The 21,202-nt window shown below is 35.5% G+C and overlaps 1 protein-coding gene across 1 annotated transcript in view; it reads left to right on the forward strand.

The window, feature by feature from the left end:
* Positions 1 to 21,202, forward strand: part of gemin5 (gem (nuclear organelle) associated protein 5) — a 69,040-nt gene that overhangs the window by 29,144 nt on the left and 18,694 nt on the right. The window contains exons 13-22 of the mRNA XM_030154670.1: positions 7 to 188; positions 3,847 to 3,986; positions 5,761 to 5,932; positions 8,429 to 8,635; positions 8,707 to 8,763; positions 10,384 to 10,515; positions 13,371 to 13,466; positions 14,720 to 14,857; positions 17,135 to 17,282; positions 20,641 to 20,760. Coding sequence (XP_030010530.1) covers positions 7 to 188; positions 3,847 to 3,986; positions 5,761 to 5,932; positions 8,429 to 8,635; positions 8,707 to 8,763; positions 10,384 to 10,515; positions 13,371 to 13,466; positions 14,720 to 14,857; positions 17,135 to 17,282; positions 20,641 to 20,760 — 1,392 coding nt within the window. The remainder of the gene's footprint in view (positions 1 to 6; positions 189 to 3,846; positions 3,987 to 5,760; positions 5,933 to 8,428; positions 8,636 to 8,706; positions 8,764 to 10,383; positions 10,516 to 13,370; positions 13,467 to 14,719; positions 14,858 to 17,134; positions 17,283 to 20,640; positions 20,761 to 21,202) is intronic.

Genomic DNA, 21,202 nt, shown 5'->3' on the forward strand with positions numbered 1-21,202 from the left:
CTGCAGGTGCATTGACATCTACCAGGCTCCCAGTCTGAAGCTGTTGTGCAGCATCCAGCAGCATCACAAGATCATCAACACGTTACGGTGGCACCACGACCACAGCTCTCCACCCGAGCTGCACTGCTTACTGGCATCAGGCTCCAGCAACGCCATCGTCTACATACACGATCTGCGCTCTGTAATAGGTGAGAAGAGATGTCAGCTACAGCATGATTCACTGAGTAATGAGAACCTGTAGTTAAGATGTACTGGAATTATATATTTAATTCAGAATTCCCTGTTTTTTCAGAGGTTTTATCATCCATTTGTTTTCTAGAATTCTCCCTGCATTTATGGAAAACCTAAGTGCATGGTTTTGAGTCTTTAATTAAAGAATCTATATATATATATAATTTAGCAGAATTTTGGACATTTTCTATTATTTTAACCCTTTCATGCATAGTGGTCACTACAGTGGACAGTTACTCTACAGCTTTACTCTTGTATATTCAAGGGTTTTGTTGTTTTAGTTCCATATCAACCAACACAGTGGACACTTATGCATCATCTCATGAACTGCAATTCATACCATTATTGTAACTTTGCTGTTCTTGATTGGTTCTTGAGTGGAAATCAATTGTTAGTATTTATTTTTTGCATATTATCTCCATGAAGTGAGTAATAACTAGTATTGGAATATGTTAAAATGTGAGAAAACATCAGATTAGCTGCATTAAACATGGTTTCATTTCACTGTTTTCATATCACTTTATGATATTGGGTTTTAAATACATGTTTCTTTGCGTCAAGAATAAAATTCATGGTGTAGCTGAGTGGACATTTTTGTAACTCCATGAAAAACAGGTTGATTTAAAAAAAATTTCAGTCACATTGTTTTTGTTTTTTTCATGCCTAAAGAGGGATAAAAACACTAAGGAAAAAAAATCTTGATTAAGGTTCTCATAATTCATGCATGAAAGGGTTAAAATCTTTTAAGAAGCATAAAAACAAAAGGAAGTGAACTGGAGATCAATTCCAATCATTATATCTGTGAAATATCATTCTAGTTGGTTTTGCCCCTCGGCTAATTTCGGACCAAGGGGTAATGTAATCCTTTTGTCGTCTGTCTGTCTGTCCGTCTATTCAATTCAGTTCAATTCAATTTTATTTGTAGAGCCCTGTATCACAACAAGGTTGCCTCACAGGGCTTTACAGAATTAGTTGGATTTCAAAACAAACAGTCAATAAACAGTAGATGAAGGAAATGGATTAATGTCCCGGGCATCCCCCGAAAAACTCCAAAAACCCAGTGGGAAAAGAGAAACCTCGGGGAGAACCAGAGTGAAGGTGAGATCCACTCCCATGGACGGACAGGCCGTAGATGAACCAGGACTGATGGACGTCCATTTACAGATATAGTTCCAGTCTGTAAAGATGCAGTAGGTTGAGGGCACATGTGGGGGTCCATCTAGTCAGATGAGACAGGTGAGGGTGGGGGAGGGCGTCTGGGGTCACAGGTCAGGACAGGACACAGGTGAGTCACCTCAGGTCCCGTCGTCATTGGGCCCAGGCGGCGGCAAATGAAACAGTAGCCACTCCCCCAGAGGGGACTGGGGAAAAGGGACACCAGGTAATTAGTGACGAACAGACTAAGTAAACTATATATTGGAAATTATAAGTCTGTCTGCCTGCCTGCCTGCCTGTCTGTCTGTCTGACTGTCCATTCAACAATGTAATCGCATAAAAAATTTTAAAAATTCATGGGAAGGAATGCGTCTCGGCCCAGAAAAGAGTTTGTTCGAGGTGCTCTTTGGAAAAAGGGATTCATAAAGTAGATATCAAACTGGAAGAAAAAAATCCAAGGCACTCTCTTTAAACATTAAAATGCCTTTATTAACATGACACGGTCATATCTAGACCCAAAAAACACTTCTACGTGTTTCGGCTTCAAGCCTTCATCAGGAAGTCAAACAGGAGCCTGGAAAGCTGTAGGTTCCTATACAGTAGGATCTGACCAACAGGGACTTGCCAATGGGCATGAAGATAATTTCCTGCAGAGGGTGTCCACATGTAAATGGCCAGCAGATGGTGTCACTGCAGGTCAAAAGGTCATACACAAACAAGAAAACCTCACTAATAGAAATATCTACAAATATACATGGATAAATAACAGTGCAAAATGTACATAACCCTGCTAAATTAAAATAAAAACAGTGTAAAGTCTTTAAAACAAGAAACAAGCAATGTAATCGCATAATCTGAAGAATGCATTGCGATATGTGCACCAAATTTATACTGTGGATGCATCTTGGCACGGAGCAGAAGCCTAGTGAAGAGAAGTGACCTTGACCTACTTTTTCAAGTTCAAATGGCATCAAATGGCGACTCGTCTTTTCAAGGTGTAATTGCATTATCTGAAGAATGCTTTGACATTTCCGCACCAAATTTACACAAAGGCAATCTAATGTAAATTACAGGGCAGTAACTTTTAACAGAATCTTGCACTGTATTTGGCCGAAGGGGATTAAAAGTGCACAGCACATTATGCTGATGGGGGGGGGGGGTATGCATTTAACTGCTACTACATGGTAATGCCTTTATTTATCAAGCCAGATCCATAATTCCCCCCCCCCCCTTTAGGTCAGTGAGTAAAAACAGAACTGGCATGCAGACAGCCCTACTCTGCAAACCAGGCCTCATCGCCAGCATTTGTGGTGGAATGGGAGCAATTTCCTGTCGCCATGTTGAGAAATCTGCAAGAAATATGGCATCTTATTAATTCTTTGATTTGGGACTTGTTCAACCATCACATACTGGAGTTATTTCAGCTCTCCTGATACTTTTAATCATACACTGTATATGGCCTGTGTTTAAATCTGATTATGATGAGTGCATATGATGTGGTTTGTGTGGTTTCTGATCAAGGTCTTTTTTTTATTTTCAGTTTTCAAATGCACAAAAAGAAACGTACAACTTGAACATGAAATTGTTGTATCCAGTTCCTGTCCACCTGCCCTCCCACCCACCCCAAGTAGTGGCCCTTGGATAAATTTGTGTACAGCCAGACATAATACACTTACATATAGAAATATATACACATACATGTACAGACACATAAACACACACACACATACAGGGTGGGGAAGCAAAATTTACAATGAACATTTAGTTGTTTTTTCTCAGCAGGCACTACGTCAATTGTTTTGAAACCAAACATATATTGATGTCATAATCATACCTAACACTATTATCCATACCTTTTCAGAAACTTTTGCCCATATGAGTAATCAGGAAAGCAAACGTCAAAGAGTGTGTGATTTGCTGAATGCACTCGTCACACCAAAGGAGATTTCAAAAATAGTTGGAGTGTCCATAAAGACTGTTTATAATGGAAAGAAGAGAATGACTATGAGCAAAACTATTACCAGAAAGTCTGGAAGATACTATTAAAGAAGAATGGGAGAAGTTGTCACCCGAATATTTGAGGAACACTTGCGCAAGTTTCAGGAAGCGTGTGAAGGCAGTTATTGAGAAAGAAGGAGGACACATAGAATAAAAACATTTTCTATTATGTCAATTTTCTTGTGGCAAATAAATTCTCATGACTTTCAATAAACTAATTGGTCATACACTGTCTTTCAATCCCTGCCTCAAAATATTGTAAATTTTGCTTCCCCACCCTGTATATATAAACATATATTCATATATGTAAGTTCACATACACTTAAATAAATAAATAAATAAGGTGAAAGACGATTAAAAATAAATGACGTAAAAGCAAGAGAAAAGCAAAAAGGTACACGGATATTGGCGTTATTGGTTTGTGTGGATTCTGTCACACATGTTGTTGGTGTTTTGTTTCAGAGAATCCACCGGACAGTCCTGTAGTGTTGACGGAGCCGTATCGCAGGTTGAGCGGTCACACGGCTAAGATCACCGGCATGGCCTGGAGCCCCCATCACGACGCTCGCCTCGTCACAGTGTCCTATGACGGCACCGCCCAGGTCACTCCCACTCTCTACTTCTACTCTTACATTTGTTACTTTGACTGAATATTTACTGAATATTTGTGGCTTTTTTTTTTTTTTTTTTAACTAAGTTTCAACTTTTGCTGCCTTTTTTTAAAATCACTATTTGAAAAGACACTTATGGAGGTATTTCAGTTCCATTCTTTGACAATTTTTAAATCAGAAATAATACAAATATTCAAGAAATACATCAATCTTTCTCAATTCTGTCTTTTTAAAACTGAACTTACAGAGTGGTCACTAATCTGTTATGACATTTCAATTGCCACCAAAAACACCAGAATGAAAAAACGTTATAAAAAAATCTTGGTATTATTCTTACTGTAGCCACCAGAGCTCCAGCTCCATCCAGTTTGAAGTATATTGAATCAATATATGTTTAAAAACTAATAAAGTGTTCATCAGAAGTTTCCAGTCATATTTGATATCGATTTACACTGGTGTTTAATAGAGAAAAATCAATAAATAAAGAAAATAAGGAAATTAAGTTTTAAAGGCCTGGGCTTCTCAATTCTTTTTTTTTGATCAAGATCTTTTTATTGAAGTTTCCTCAGTATAATAAAAGTGTAGTGTTCAATGGTCCTTACAGAAATCTGAAATAAGCATGGGCGTATATCAATCACAGCTAGCACCATAGCAAGAACAGAGGACCTCTTAATTTTTGAATATTTAACAACTTTTATATCTTTTTTCAGGGTTCCCATGAGGTCTTAAAAAATCTTAAGTCTTGAATTTACAAATCTGGATTTAATGCCCCAAAAAGTCTTTACAAAGTATTCAATTTGATATGGTAGATCTTAAGTTATGTTGCCATAAACTTGTTCACTGTATTGTGTAGGGGTGTAAGAAAATATTGGTTCTGCAATATATATAATATATATATTTCATTTCACAATACTGTATCGATATGAAAAATTACTGTATCGATATTTTTAGATATTTATTAAAATGCAGATATGGTGGAGGTTCATTTTTGTTTTTTTGGTTTTCTTTTTTGTTATTTCTTATTTCTTATTATTTAATACTGTTTTATTAAATAATGGTTATTTAAAGCGTCCTAAAAGCACTTTTTACCGTCTGAGAGAGGCAGATTTTAGTTCTTTGGAAACTAGGAGAATTTGAAAAATTTTCTGATATAGCATTAGATCCTGTTCTGATCAAATAAAAATGTGTTTAGTGTTTGTACATATTTCTGGTGTAATTTAATTCTTCCAGGAAATAATCTTAAAACAAACAAACAAACAAACAAAAAATTGCTTTTTTAACAGTATCATGATATATCGTGATAAATCATATCATGATCATAGTATTGTGATTTATATCGTATCGCCAGATTCATGCCAATACACACCCCCTGTGTCTTTTAAATGTCCAAGCTGCAAAGAAAGTAACATTAGTCGACTCAATTCCACCTGTTCCAAGTCGACAATTTATATTGAAATTAAGAACCAGTTATCGCTAACTTTGCAGGCCCCGGTGGGAAATGACTCAGTACGGTGGGAATTGAGGCGTTGGAGTAAATAAATACATTTTCCTAAATTCTAGGAGGCACAAATTTTTGCCAGTATGGCCATGAAATGGGCATTAAATTCCATTCTAAGTGTCTTAAAAAGTCTTAAACTTACTTTGTAGGAACCCTGATTTAAGGGTTTTACATCTTTTTCTTTCCTGCTGTTTTCTGATTTTTTTTAAATATTTTTTTTCCGTTTTCTGATATTCCCCCACTCTTCATCATCTTCATCCTTTGCAGGTATGGGACGTTCTGCAGGAGGCGGCTCTGTCTAATTACCGGGGTCACTTAGGTTATCTGCTCTGTGTTGCCTGGTCCCCCGAAGACCCGGATGTGATCTGGACCGGAGGGAAAGACTTCACCGTGCAGGAGTGGAGAGTCTCCAAGCAGGAGTTTACAAAGCCGCCTAAAGGTAAACCGAGTCCTGACGATTGTTCATATCCGTCTGTCTGTCGTAGTATTGCACAGGGTTCATACGGGTGCTTGAAATCCTTGAAAATGCTTGAATTTCAATGTTGTGTTTTCAAAGTCTGGAAAGTGCTTGAATTTTAGTTAAGGTGCTTGAAAGTGCTTGCAATTATAAGTCTGTGATGAGATTTATTTATTTGTTTTTATATTAACTCTGCCAGGTTAGATGCCAAGCCAAAGTTACTTACAGCGAGGTGATACGTTTCAAAAAATAAAACTATGTAAAAAAAAAAAAAAAGACAAGTGATTCTGGGCACAACAAACCTGTCCCCGTCACATGTATTATAGCTTATTTTGGCATCAATCCAGCTGATGTCATCATGTCTATGTGTGTGGTGATGTCAGCATATCAATTGCCTCTATATATGAATGAATGAATGAATGTTTTTATTATTGTGTCTTGCATAAAAAAAAAAACATGCCCCAGCCCTTACATGGGTTTATAAGACACCAAAAATACACACCAAAAATCAAACACCAGACAAAAGGCACAATAGATATGCACAAAACAAAATACTGATCTATTTAAACAAACACATCTGCCGCTTTTTCCAGGCTATATATGCCAAGTTTGAAGTAAATTGAAACAAAATTGATGTTTTTATAGATGTTTGAAATTTTGCCTATTATAAATAAATGGGAGAAAAAAAAAAGATTTTCAAAATTTCATAAAAAATTTGAACTTTCACTTTTTCCAAAATGTAACCACATCTATTCTGGGTCACTGGCAACCTCTAAATCCAATTTCGTATGAATTCAACTAATAGTTTTACTGCTACAGACATGTGAAATTTTCGCACATTATAAGTAAATGGAATTTTTTTTTTTTTTTTTTTTTTAATTCACAAAAAAATTTTAACTTTGACCTACTTTTCCCAAATGTAATTAGATCTATTCTGGGTCACTGGCAATCTAGAAACCATATTTGGTATGAATTCAACCAATAGTTTTGCTGCTAGAGTGTTGACAAACAAACAAACAAACTGAACCAAAAACAATACTGCTAGCCTCCCTTTTGGGGGGCGGGGTAATAATTGCCAGGTGTTGTCAGACCGACTCCAGGTACATTATTTTTCAAGTGTGTCTGAAGAGCACCAAGGGATTTCCCTTTTTCTAAACTTTTTGCCATTATGACACATCATTTTAGATGTTTATGCCATAATACAATGTATATTGTTGTGATAAAAAGTGGTAAAAAAAATATTCATGAGTATATGTATTCTTGTAGATCTGTATTTTACCCCAGTGATAAGGTGCTGTGTTGGAAAAATTTTAAACTGACCCTTAAAAGTGCTTGAAAAGTGTGTGTATATGTGTATGTGTGTATATACAGGGGTTGGACAAAATAATGGAAACACCTTAAAACATCAACAAAATATAATTTAATATGGTGTAGGTCCGCCTTTTGTGGCAATTACAGCCTCAATTCTCCGAGGTATTGATTCATACAACTTGTGAATTGTTTCCAATGGAATTTTAAGCCATTCTTCAGTTAGAATACCCTCCAACTCTTTTAGAGACGATGGCGGTGGAAATCGACGTCTTACTTGAATCTCTAAAACTGACCATAAATGCTCAATAATGTTGAGGTCTGGGGACTGTGCCGGCCATACGAGATGCTCGACTTCATTAGAATGTTCCTCGTGCCATTCTTTAACAATTCTAGCTGTATGGATTGGGGCATTATCATCTTGAGGTGAAGGTGTTTCCATTATTTTGTCCAACCCCTGTATTTCCATACCTTAACTCAGTGTTTTTCAACCTTGGGGGCCGCCTGGAATTCAAATGGGGCCGCCATAAATTTCTAGTAATGGATTGAGAAAACCGGAGAAAATGCCTATGTAAAGATATGCTTTTAGGTCAAATATTTGAGTATATTTTTAATTTATTACAATTTTAATTTTATAAACCTAATATTTGAAACCAATATTCACTTTTAAAGTCTTTGAAAAGGTTCGTTGAGCATCTCTGTGGTATTTATGCAATAAATTGTATTCATTTTTCAAATTGGATTTTATATTTTTTGTGTGGTTTTTTTTGGCCTTTTGTGTTGATATAGTAGGTTCAAGTGAAAAAAAAAAAAAAAAGGTAAATGAGATGGATGAAGCTGTGCTGAAAAAAAAAGATACTACACATGGGTGTGGTAAACCTTGATTTATATAGTATATAAAGACAAAATCAAAAGAACTCAAAAACAGCCTAAATAGGGTCAAACCCTTAAGGGTTAATATGCTGCTGCTCTTTCATAATTCATAGTTTGAGTTCTTGTTTGTTCAGTATTAATTGTCAGCCTTGTAAATCCAAGCTGGACTGACTGTACATATCCTGACCAAGGAAAATAAAATTAATTTTAGCAAAAAAATGTTTCTGTTTTGAAAGTTGTTTTGAAATGTGTACGAACCCTGATTGCAGGGTTAAACATTTGCATTCGTTCTTTCAGGTAAGAAGATGGTGGAGCTGCAGGAAAAGAAGAAGACCAATCCTAAGCAGAAAAAGAAGAACAAGAAGGCGACGGCAGATGGAGGAGCTGCAGCGCCGACGATCGTAAACGGAGCCGGAGAAAAGGCGACCTCAGCAGGACAAGAGGCGTCTGATGAAGAGGATGTGGATGAAGTCAGCTCGACGAACAGCCCTGTACCTCCTCCAGGTAAGAGACGACACCAGTGGGGAGATGTTTTAAAGATTCAGGAAGCCAAAACTGAGCTGTTGTTCTTCTAGGCATCGGTGCGACGCAAAGAAAACCTTCGGCTCCTGTGAAGAGCAAAGACAAACCAGGTACAGACGTCAGTTTTTACATAGTTGTTGCTGAATAGAGTAAATGATGTCTTATTTTTGTGTAGCTTTGCAAGAAAATGATAAGATTAAAATTTTAGCCAATAAGCCACGAGCTATTGTTAAAGGGGACATATTTATCTAAACCCACTTTTATTAGTCTTTGGTTCATTTATTTTTGTATTGGGACCCTAATAGTTCAAAAAGTTTAAATTTGAACCCTCCAGGTGCTGCAAAGCTATCTTTATATTCATTTTGGCAAAATATGTTTTATAACTAGTTGCGTTACGACATTTGCACATATAACGTCCAGACTTCTGACGAACATTTTTCTGAGTACGACATAATTATTTGTCAGCAGCAGCGTTTGTAGTCCATACTGAAAATATGTCCAAACTTGGAGCAGATTACCTAAAATGTTCAGTTGTTGGATGAACAGGACAGAGAAGCACAGCCAGTAACCTGGAGGGGGTGGGGCCTGAAGTAGCTCATGTGCATTTTAAGGGCCAGCACTCAAAATGACCTTTCTGGTGTCATTACTCAGAAATAGGGTTGAAGATGGACCTGTGGAGTTGAATTAATGAAGAATTCACGCCCAAGCAGAGCATTTACAGTTTATGTAGACTACAGGGAAATGTTTTAAAATGCAGAATTCCATTTTAAAAAAGCAAAATATCACTCCTTTAAGGCGCTGTGTCTGTCCTTATTGTTGTCTTCATTAGCAATTTCTTCAAACATCTCTGACGAAACTACTAGTGGGATTTTATATGTAGCATCCTAGGGACAGTGTCTATAAATTATTTTACAATTTTGAGAAATTTTGATTAGTGCATTTTTGACACATTTTTGAAATTTTACAAATTAGCCTTTTCTTATAATGATCCATATTTTAATGGCTTATAGCATGGAAATGGTTACAGTTATCAGTATAGTTACTATTGAACACTGATAGGAACTCATATATGGACTTTCATTTGGGTCTGTGCCCTTTTAAACTTGAAGGGTCAAACTCACAAATGTCTACATTTTAACAATATTTTTCTTCAAAACTATTGTTTGGATTCATTTCAGATTTTATATGTAGCTTCCTTGGGATGTTGTCTACAAAGTTTGGTCACAGCTTAGAGAAATTTAGATTTTTGCCAAATTTTTTAAATTTTACAAATTGGCCGTTACTTATAATGGTCCATATTTTGATGGCTTATAAGATGGAAATAGTTACAGATATCAATATAGTTACTATTGAGCACTAATAGGAAGTCATATATGGAGTTTGATTGAATTAGTTGAGTTCTCCTCGAGTGAAAGTACCACCACCTTCTGTTGGGAGATTGATCTCCTGCATCCAGACCACCAGACTCTAACATAGAACAGAACCCGACAACCTCACAAATCGAACTTGTTATTAATTCTTAATAGAATATGTCGGTGAGATACAGGGCCATTGGTTCTATTTTTAGTTATATTGTCCAGCCCTAACTATAAATAATTCTAAAGTATGTGTTTTAATCAGTATCTTTGTTCTCCATTATGTTGTCAACATGCATGAAATTCAAATGGAGACTTGTTTTTCTTCCACCCCTGACCAGTGTGAACTTTATTATAATCCTTGTTTTCCTGCAGACGTGAACCTGTTGTCACAGAAGAAGAAGAAGCCTCGCTCCATGCTGCCCGTCAGCACATCCATGGACCACCGGCCCAAAGAGGATCTGCTGCAGGACTGCATCACTCTGGCCTCCATCAGGCACAGCAGCTGTGAGTCGGACTGCTTTATTTATCAATGAAAATGCCAATGAAAGACAAATCCTATGATCAGGGTTCCTACGCAAGTATGGAATTTGATTTTATAAATTTCCAGGTCTGGAAAAGTATGGAAAATGGAAACAAATATATGGAAAAATATTCATGTTTCCCAGACTGTTACTACTGTTCTATTTTCTAAAACATAAAATTCTGAATATCTAAAAAAAAGAAATGGATCGATCTGTTTGCTAGTGCAGCTAAAATGTTTGTGTGAGAGCACATACAGTCGGCTATGCATCCCAGAAAACATTTGGGCAGATTGACAAGTTGAATGCCCCGCCCTCTGCTTTTATCCTCCTCCAATCCATTTTAAGGCCCGCCCAGGTGTCGTCAAGTTTCACTGCTGCTTTGATGGACAGGTGATGTCCACGCACTGTTCATGAGCGAGCTATTCAACATGTCTTGTATGATCGTTGGCAGAACTCATAATGGGTAGATGGAAATTCTCTGAAGACTGGCTCATAAATCCCAAACATAAAGACTGGTTGGAATTTTTTTTACTAAGACATCTGGAAATTAGGGTCTGGAAAAAGTATGGAATTTTGACATTTGAAATGTGTACGAAACCTGTATGATATTTAAATACAATTTATAGAAGGAAATAGTGAGCATATAAAATGGAAAGGAAAACTAATCAAGCAAAAAGTGAAAAAAATAACTTTCCAAACAAATAACATAAGTGAAAAAGACAGTTTGTGGAACTACAGACACTGGTTTTTCTCTTTAATCTAAATCAGGAAAGAATTCTGCATGATTCGGTGAAATAGTTGCATAGTGATTAATGTGGACAACATTGCAATTTCCATTTGCAATTCACAACTGGTATCTTGAGGTTCCATGCATGGTAATCAAGGACAACACACAAGTGATTATTTATTGCATAGTTACTTAGTGATATATGTTTTTATTCAAGATGAACAAACCAACTTAAACTTCCCTAAAAATGCATACAATATAGTGCCTCACACTGTGCACTGCATACCCCGAGGTAAGGAAAGGTTATCGCATCCAACATGCACATTTTATTTAATTAACCTGCTGCCCGTTGTGGTTCTGTAATTGCACAGGCTGAGGTTGTGATTAGATTAATTATGCAGCTTTAAATGTTTATGTAAAAGGAAAGACGGTGCTTTTTTTGTTCAGGAATGTTCTATGTCGTCCCCATGAACATGAAGAAACCTGTTTTAGGGATGCATAAAAAAAAACTGTTTTTAATGGAGAATATTAGAGCTTCATCACAAGTGTTTTCACTGTGCAATAGTTGAACCGCACTGAAGTGATTGAGGGTTTTCTTCTTCTTTTTTTTTTTTTAACTTTATTTATAGAACATTTTAGACAGAGTGATGCACAGCATGAGGTGCAAACATATAGAACAGACATCGACTGAAAGTCAACCCCCTCCCCCTCCACCACCACCACCCAAGGCCAGCCACTCCAAACCCAAATTAAAGACAAAGACATAGTTAAGGAAAACAATTCAACCAAAAGGAAAAAATAAAATAAATAAAAGGAAAAAAACTGTATACAAAACCCATATATATATATATATATATATATATATATATATACACACATATACATATCGGCTAAAATTTGCTTAGAGGTCTTATTTCTGTCTTTGTGCAAAAGAAATCAGTATAAGTGAATCCCCAAAGGAACTTTGTGTTGGTAAATGCAAGTTCTGCAAATTTACAGGATTTCAGTTCTGTTACAACATGTTGATGGTCATATGAACTATGTTTTCAGATCAAAAATGTCCAATTTCATCACAATTAATGCTGTATTTTCATGTCACAAATGGCCAAGTTATATTTGAACTGAATTTACCTGAAAAACAAATATTCTATTCTTTTAGATTCCCCAATTTTTCTTACAGGATTCTATCCTACATATCACATGTTTTATTTTTACAGGTTCAATATGGAGTATGGTGCTGATCCATCCTGCTTATGTTACACCAACACATACATTAAGAATGTCACATGTCACTTTTTAAATCAACAGTTTTCTAATAATAAGCATTTTTATAAAGAAATAACCATTCTATATTGTTATTTACTCTTGAGTTTGATGATAAACTATAAAATAAATAATTCTGATCCTAGTTTTTGCACAGGGATCATTAGTGTAAACGGTGACATGGCTGCCGAGCATCAGTATGATGGGATCTGTAACAACCATGTCACATCCGTCCACTGACACATTTTGTGTTTTTGTGTCAGCTGTTATTGTTTTAGATCCACAATACTAACATTTATGAATAAGAGGAGAATTAGCGATAGTAAGTATATAAGTTTATTACTAACAAAGTACTGGCACTGACCAGATCATCATGGGTAATGTCACGTCCGTCCATCAGCAAAAGTTTTCACATACATGTGCTATTGAAAATCCAGTATTTCTGAAAATAGAGCTTCCACTGTCAAATAATATCAGTAGTCTGTGCACAAATGGATTAGCATTATTTCAACAGTTCATTTCTTACAATGCATTTCTTACAACTTTTTTTTTTTTTTTTGACGAAAATGGCCACTCATTTGACCCCCAAAGTAAATTTTAGCCAATACATACCCACATATATACATAAATATATATAAATTGGAAAAGAATAAATAATATTAAATAAAATACACAGCAAAACAATAAATAAATAACCACACATATCAATCCTCCAACTCCGAAGAAAGGTCCAGTGAATGTATGTGTGATTGAGATTTTTCAAGTTCTTATGATTTATATTATTGTTTACATGTACCAGCTTGAAGCCACAGCTTAAGATCAGTTGTGTGTTTGTTTGTGGTCTCTAGTACCCCCTACAGGTTGTGTCCCCGGCCAGGGAGAACACATCCACCTGGGACTGTTTCATGACCGTGAGGCTCTGTACTGCATGTTGGAAGCTGAAGGTTTGACACTTAATACATTATTGACACATTTCTTATTTTATTCACTGCACGTTGATGACAGTTATCATGTAGTTTCACAAATTTTAGATCAGGCAGTGTCTAACTCATTTTCTTTCAGGGGCCGCATACAGGCCAATGTGATCTCAAGTGGGCCGGACCAGTAAAATAATAGCATAATAGACTATTAATAATGACAATTCTAAATTTTTCTCTTTGTTTTAGTGCAAAAAAGATAATTAATTATGAAAATGTTTACATCAACAAACTATCAAAACAAAACAAATGTGAATAACCAGAAAAATTAAAATTTCTTAAGAAAAAATAAGTGCAATTTTAACAGTATTAATGCTCAACTTATCATTTATACATATGCTGTATTGCAAAGGTGCAAAACACTTAGTAGCAGACAAAATATTGTTAAAATTGCACGTAATTTTCTTTAACCATTTCAGGTTATTTTATTTACATTTTTTTTTAAAGAATAGTTTGTTTTAGTGCAAAAAAAACAAAAACAAACAATATTTATATTAACAAAAAGAAAAATTTGGAGTTCTCATTATTTAAAGGCATAATGTAATATTATAACCAAGAAAAAAATTTAGAGTAATTATTTAGAGGTTATTATATTATAGTGTATTATATTATATTATATTAATATTATATTATTATAGGGTACTTAACTCAGACATGTGACCAGTCACTTCCGTTTATTTATTTATGTATGTGTGTAGGCATGTATGTATGTATTTATTTATTTAATTATTCATTTATTAATGCACATGGACTTATATTGCCTGCACTTTTTTTTAAAGTATTTCCTCCTGCTGTGGTGTTGTTTTATATATTGTGTTTTTAATCATTTGTTTATACATTTTTTTATACATTGCGCCTACATTGAAGGAGAGCAACCCTTAATTTCATTGTAACTTGATTTTTTACAATGACAAATAAATAAACTCAACTTCAAAGTTATTGTGCTATTATTTTACTTGAGATCACATTAGGGTCAATGTGGAACCTGAACTAAAATTACTGTTAATATACATGTGTAATTTTTGCACGGGCCGGATTGGAACCTTTGGCGGGCCGGTTTTGGCCCCCGGGCCGCATGTTTGACACCCCGCGTTAGATCATCAAACATGCTGCTGACAGAGTTAATGTCCTCTGCTTTGGATCTTTTAGTGTGATGGTTTTTTAACCCTCAGAGGTGATTTTCTTTCTTTTTTTTTTTTTTTTGTCCCGTCTGTTTTCAGAGGAGGCTCATATGGAGGCGGGACACTTTGACTCGGTTGTGTACCTGCGGCTCTGGAGCGGAGACCTGCAGGGGGCGCTGCAGCTCGCAACGGAGAAAGGAGAGCTGAACGACCACCTGCTGTCCGTCGCTCCAATGGGTGAAAGATTTAAACAATATAGCCCACCCTGGTGACATTTGAAACATGTTGATATTTTGAACCTTCCAGGTGTAATATTTACATTGTGATGATAATTCTGACCTGGGTTTAAAGGGGTTATATTTTGCTAAACCCATTTGTATTAGTCTTTGGTTCATTTATTTGTGTATTTGGACCCTAATAGTTCATACAGTTTGAATTTGAAACCTCCAGATGCGGCAAAGCTATCTTTATATACATTTCGGCAAAAATCGAGTGGATTTTTACAACTCGTTTCAATTCCTGTTTAATTTGTTACATTTTATAACTAGTTGCGTCACAACATTTGCACATATTGGTTGAACGGGACAGAGCAGCACAGCTAACAACCTGGAGGGGGTGGGGCCTGAAGTAGCTTATTTGTATTTAAAGGGCCAACGCTCAAAACTACCTTTCTGGTGTCATTACTCAGAAATAGGGTTGAAGATGGACCTGTGGAGTTGAATTAATGAACAATTCAGACCCAAGCAGAGCATTTTCAGTTTATGTAGACCACAGGGAAATGTTTGAAAATGCATAATTCCATTTATTAAAAAAAAGCTAAAAAAGCTAAAAAAGCTAAATTGCACTCCTTTAAAAGGGTCATATTTTGCTAAAACCACTTTTATTAGTCTTTGGTTCATTTATTTGTGTGTTTGGACCCTAATAGTTCATACAGTTTGAATTTGAACCCTCCGGGTGCTGCTAAGCTATCTTAATATTAATTCCGGGAAAAATCCAGTGGATTTCTACAACCTGTTTTAATTCCTTCTTACTACATTTGCACATATAAGGTGAAAACTTCTGACGAACATTTCTCAGAGTATGCCATAATTGTTTATCAGCAACAGCGGTTGTAGTCCATACAGCTGATTACCTAAAATGTTCAGTTATTGGTTGAATGAGACAGAGCAGCACAACCCACAACCTGGAGGGGGCGGAGCATGAAGTCACTCATTTACATTTAAAGGGCCAGCGCTCAAAACGACCTTTTTGGTATCATTATTCAGAAATAGGGTTGAAGATGGACCTGTGAAGTTGAATTAATGAAGAATTCAGACCCAAGCAGAACATTTTCAGTTTATGTAGACCACAGGGAAATGTTTTAAAATGCATAATTCCATTAAAAATCAATCAATCAATCAATCCTTTTATTTTGCTACACCCACTTTTATTAGTCTTTGGTACATTTATATGTGTATTTGGGGACCGTAATAGTTCATACAGTTTGTATTTGAATCCTCCAGGTGCAGCAAAACTATCTTTATATTAATTCCAACAAAAATCCAGCGGATTTCTACAACCTGTTTTAATTCCTTCTCATGACATTTGTACATATAAGGTCAAGACTTCCAATGAACATTTCTCTGAGTACGACATAACTGTTTATCAGCAGCAGTGGTTGTAGTCCATACTGAAAATATGTTCAAACTTTGAGCCGGTTACCTAAAATGTTCAGTTGTTGGTTGAACGGGATGGAACAGCACGGCCAACAACCTTTCTGGTGTCATTAATCAGAAATAGGGTTGAAGATGGATCTGTGGAGTTGAATTAGTGAAGAATTCAGACCCAAGCAGAGCATTTACAGTTTATGTAGACTACAGAGCAAGGTTATAAATATAATATTTTTAGTTCTCTAATTCAGTTAGTTTTAATTCGTTTTTAGAGCAGGTTTGCTAGTTTTTATTAGTTTTCATTTTTTTCTAAATGCTTAGTTTTAGTTTAGTTTTAGTATTAATTTTAGTTTTGTCATATCTTTTATCTTCTTCGCTGATGTATTCAGAGAAATCCCAGACAGGACTCTGAATTCTCCCAACTTTAGTCTCCGTGTTTCCAGGTAGAGTGGGGACGAGAAGACGACTCTAAATGACAAGTGACGGACCGTGAAGTGTCGTATGGTGCCGCTAGATAAATTTGCTAGAGCGAAATAAATTGATTTCAAATCAATCAGACGTTGACAAAGACAAAAACGAAGGGAATTTTATCCATAATTTTTATCCATTTTAGTTAGTTTTGTAAGTACACAATACAGTTTCAGTTAGTTATCATTTTTTTCTTTTTATTACAGTTTTTGTCTATTTCAGTTAATGAAAATGTTTTTTTAATTCTAGTTTTTGTCATTTCGTTAGTTTTCGTTAACAATAATAACCTTGCCACAGGGAAATATTTGAAAATGCATAATTTCAATTTTTAAAAAAAGCTAAATATCATTCCTTAAATGTTGATTTCATGTTTCTCCCATCGAACCCTGACCTCCAGCTGGGTTCGAGGTGTGGAGCCGGGCGGTGGAGGCCTACGTCAGGCAGCTCTGTCTGCAGGAGCAGTACCTGAAGGCGGCGTCGCACCTGCTGTCAATCAACAAGCTGTATGAGGCCATCGAGCTGCTGCGCTCTCACAAACTCTACAGGTTGGCATCCTCCTACACATGCAAATTGCGTTTGAGTGATTGATTATTGTGACGTAGTTGTAGCGCTTCTTGCTCTAAATCATAATACATGAGGCTTTGAAAATAATTAGCAGACCATCTTTTTATTTTTTCTGTTGAAGTTGAATATAATTGCCTTTTAGCTCCTATCATTTTAAATGCAATTCATCAGAGTGGTTAAATAATCACATCAATTTAGTACAAATAAAATAGAAATACAAAATATAAATCGGAATATAACAACTTAGATTTGCAAAATAAAACACTCATCAAGCAAAACTTAGAATATTTCATTTCTTCTTTTCCTTTTTGGTTCATACATTTTCCTCTTTTGTTTTTTATATTTTTTAAACAAGCCTTATGATGGTCATCTGAGATTTTAGAGCACAGGTGTCAAACATGCGGCCCGGGGGCAAAATCCGGCCCGCCATAGGGTCCAGTCCGGCCCTTGGGAGGAATTTGTGAAATGCAAAAATTACACTAAGATATTAATCATTTTAGTTCAGGTTCCACATTCAGACCAATTCAATCTCATGTGGCTCATAATAACTAATAAATACTCACAGTTCCAAATTTTTATCTTTGTAAATGTCAATATTTTCATGTATTTACACTAACACAAAGTATAATATTGCAAAAAATATCTGAATAACCTGAACAAATATGAACAACCTGAAATGTCTTAAGAGAAGTGCAATTTTAATAATATTCTCACCTGTTACAAAATGTTTGGTGTATTTGTAGATCCACTGTGATCTGAAAGTGGTAATGTACATGTGTTAGTGATAAACTGAGGCAGAATATTGTTAAAATTACACATTTTTTTCAGTTTGTTCATATTATTCACATTGTTTTAAAGCAGGGGTGTCAAACTCATTTTAGTTCAGGGGCCACATTCAGCCCAATATGATCTCAAGTGGGCCGGAGCAGTCAAATAACAGTGAAAAAAGTAAAATTATGTTATGATAATGTTAACATCTACAAAAATCGGAATAACATGAACAACTGGAAACGTCTTACAAAAAACAACTGCAATTTTAACAATATTCTGCCTCAGATTATCAGTTTATCCTTTACACGTACATTACAACTTACATTACAATTACAAATACACAAAACATTTAATAACAGACAGAATATTGGTAAAATTGCATTTACTTATCTTAAGACATTTCAGGTTTTTCACATTTTTTGTAAAATTAGTTTTTTAATATAAACATTTTCATTTAATTTTACTTTTTTACACTAAAACAAAGAGAAAATTTGCTGTTTTCATTATTTATAGGTTTAATATGATAGTATTTTACTGGTCTGACCTACTTGATATCTAATTGGTCTGTATGTGGAATCTGAATTAAAATTATTCTGACATCCTCAATTGTTAATATCTTCAGTGTAATTTTTGTATTTCACAAATCCATCTAACGGGCCAGACTGGATTCTTTGGCGGGCCAGATTTGGCCCCCGGGCCACATGTTTGACACCTGTGTTTTAAAGGGTAGTTTGTAGATGCAAACATCTTCATAATGTAATTTTACTTTTTTCGCTCTAAAACAAAGAGAAAAGTTTGGAGTTGATATTATTTATATATTATTATGTTATTATTTTGCTGGTTCGGCCCACTTCAGATCAAATTTAGCTGAATGTTGCCCCTGACCTAAAATGAGTTTGAAGCCTCTGTTTTAGAGTAAGACCAGCTTCTTACAGTATGACATCTTATCTAATCTTCTTTTCATACCACATTATTGCAGCACAAACAAAAAATTACATCAGACATTTTCCTACTGAGCAGGATTTAGAAATGACTTTTGGAAGAAGATGTTAATGCTATTCAACTCTTAAAAAAAACAAAAAACAGTCCACAATGATCACTTTGGGAGCACATACAGGTATGGAAATTATTATTATTAGACAATGTAACATAGCATTTAAATGTGTTTTTCTACTCTGTGTTTCAGTATTTCCTTTACATGCATAGTTTTTTGAAAGCATTTATTGCATTTATTATTATTATTTAAAAAAAAAAAAAAAAAAAAAGAGTGGACTAAGGTGTATAGATATACCTGGAATTCCGTCCATCCAAGATTTTTGTCCAACAGCTTTCTCGGACACTATTCACCTGATTCTTTTCAAATTGGACAGACATTCTTTACCACTAGGACAGGTGCAGTGCACAGTTTGAGAGCTGAATTTCAATTTTTGGATTTTTCATACATTTTTAAACATTTAATTTTTTTTTCCATTTCTTAGACAATTTGTCCAACTGATTTCTCTGACACTATTCACCTGATTCTTTTCAAATTTCATACATACAGGGTGGGGAAGCAAAATTTACAATGAACATTTAGTTGTTTTTTCTCAGCAGGCACTACGTCAATTGTTTTGAAACCAAACATATACTGATGTCATAATCATACCTAACACTATTATCCATACCTTTTCAGAAACTTTTGCCCATATGAGTAATCAGGAAAGCAAACGTCAAAGAGTGTGTGATTTGCTGAATGCACTCGTCACACCAAAAGAGATTTCAAAATAGTTGGAGTGTCCATAAAGACTGTTTATAATGGAAAGAAGAGAATGACTATGAGCAAAACTATTACGAGAAAGTCTGGAAGATACTATTAAAGAAGAATGGGAGAAGTTGTCACCCCAATATTTGAGGAACACTTGCGCAAGTTTCAGGAAGCGTGTGAAGGCAGTTATTGAGAAAGAAGGAGGACACATAGAATAAAAACATTTTCTATTATGTACATTTTCTTGTGGCAAATAAATTCTCCTGACTTTCAGTAAACTAATTGGTCATACACTGTCTTTCAATCCCTGCCACAAAATATTGTAAATTTTGCTTCCCCACCCTGTATGTCCTCTACGTGTGCCTTTGTCTCAATTCTTGTTTTTTTTTTTTTTTTTTTTTTTTTTTTGTAAACAATTTTTTGAGAAGTTTTTGAAAACCTGGAAAGTTAAGACTCTCCAGATGAATCCCTGGATTGGCAGAGTATCAGTGTGCAACCGGGCGGGGTTATTAGTAAGCTCCGCCTACTTTTTCACTTGTTCGTCGTTTTCATCTCCATCTTTGGACTTTTCCTCCTCTCCATAAACAAGTGAAAAAACCTTATGCTCCTTTTTCAACACCACCTATTGTGGATTCCTCAGGTTCTCCATAGACATGAGGCTGAGGGGTGTTTCCATCATGTCTTGTCTTAAAACTTATAAAATGTAAATAATTAAACAATTAAAGCAAAACAGTAATGTGGGTGTTTTCTGCTGTTTTTGCACAGATGTCTATGCTTTAACCTTTATTCTGTTTTTTCTTTGCATGTACATATTTTTTCCTCAGGGAAGCCATAGCTCTGGTCAAAGCCCGACTTCCAGCGAACGATCCGGTCCTGAAGGAGTTGTACACCTGCTGGGCCGCCGTCCTGGAGAAGGATGGACATTTCTCTGCTGCTGCTAAATGGTCAGAGCCTTTAAATAAATATTCTGATGTTCCGTACTTTAACATCTGTCTTTTTAGCTCAACGGCTACGGCCATGAGCGACTCTGAAGGTGTTGTGTTCGACGTTATCTTTGTCGTCCTGTTTCTTCAAACATCTTCTCTAACGAAACTACTGGTCAGATTCATTTCAAATTTTATGTGGTTTCCTTGGGACAATGTCTACAAAGTTTGTTCACAGTTTTAAGAAATTTTGACTTATGAATTTTTGAAGAATTTTTTAAATATTAAAAATTTGCTTTTACTTATTATTGTCCATATTTTGATGGCTTATAACATGGAAATGGTTAAAGATATCAATACAGTTACTATTGAGCACTGATAGGAAGTCATACATGGACTTTCATTTGGGTCCATGACCTTTGACCTTGAGTGACCTTGAAGGGTCAAACTTGACAATGTCTAT

The sequence above is a fragment of the Sphaeramia orbicularis genome, chromosome 14, assembly GCF_902148855.1.
Source record: "Sphaeramia orbicularis chromosome 14, fSphaOr1.1, whole genome shotgun sequence".
Classification (NCBI taxonomy): domain Eukaryota; kingdom Metazoa; phylum Chordata; class Actinopteri; order Kurtiformes; family Apogonidae; genus Sphaeramia; species Sphaeramia orbicularis.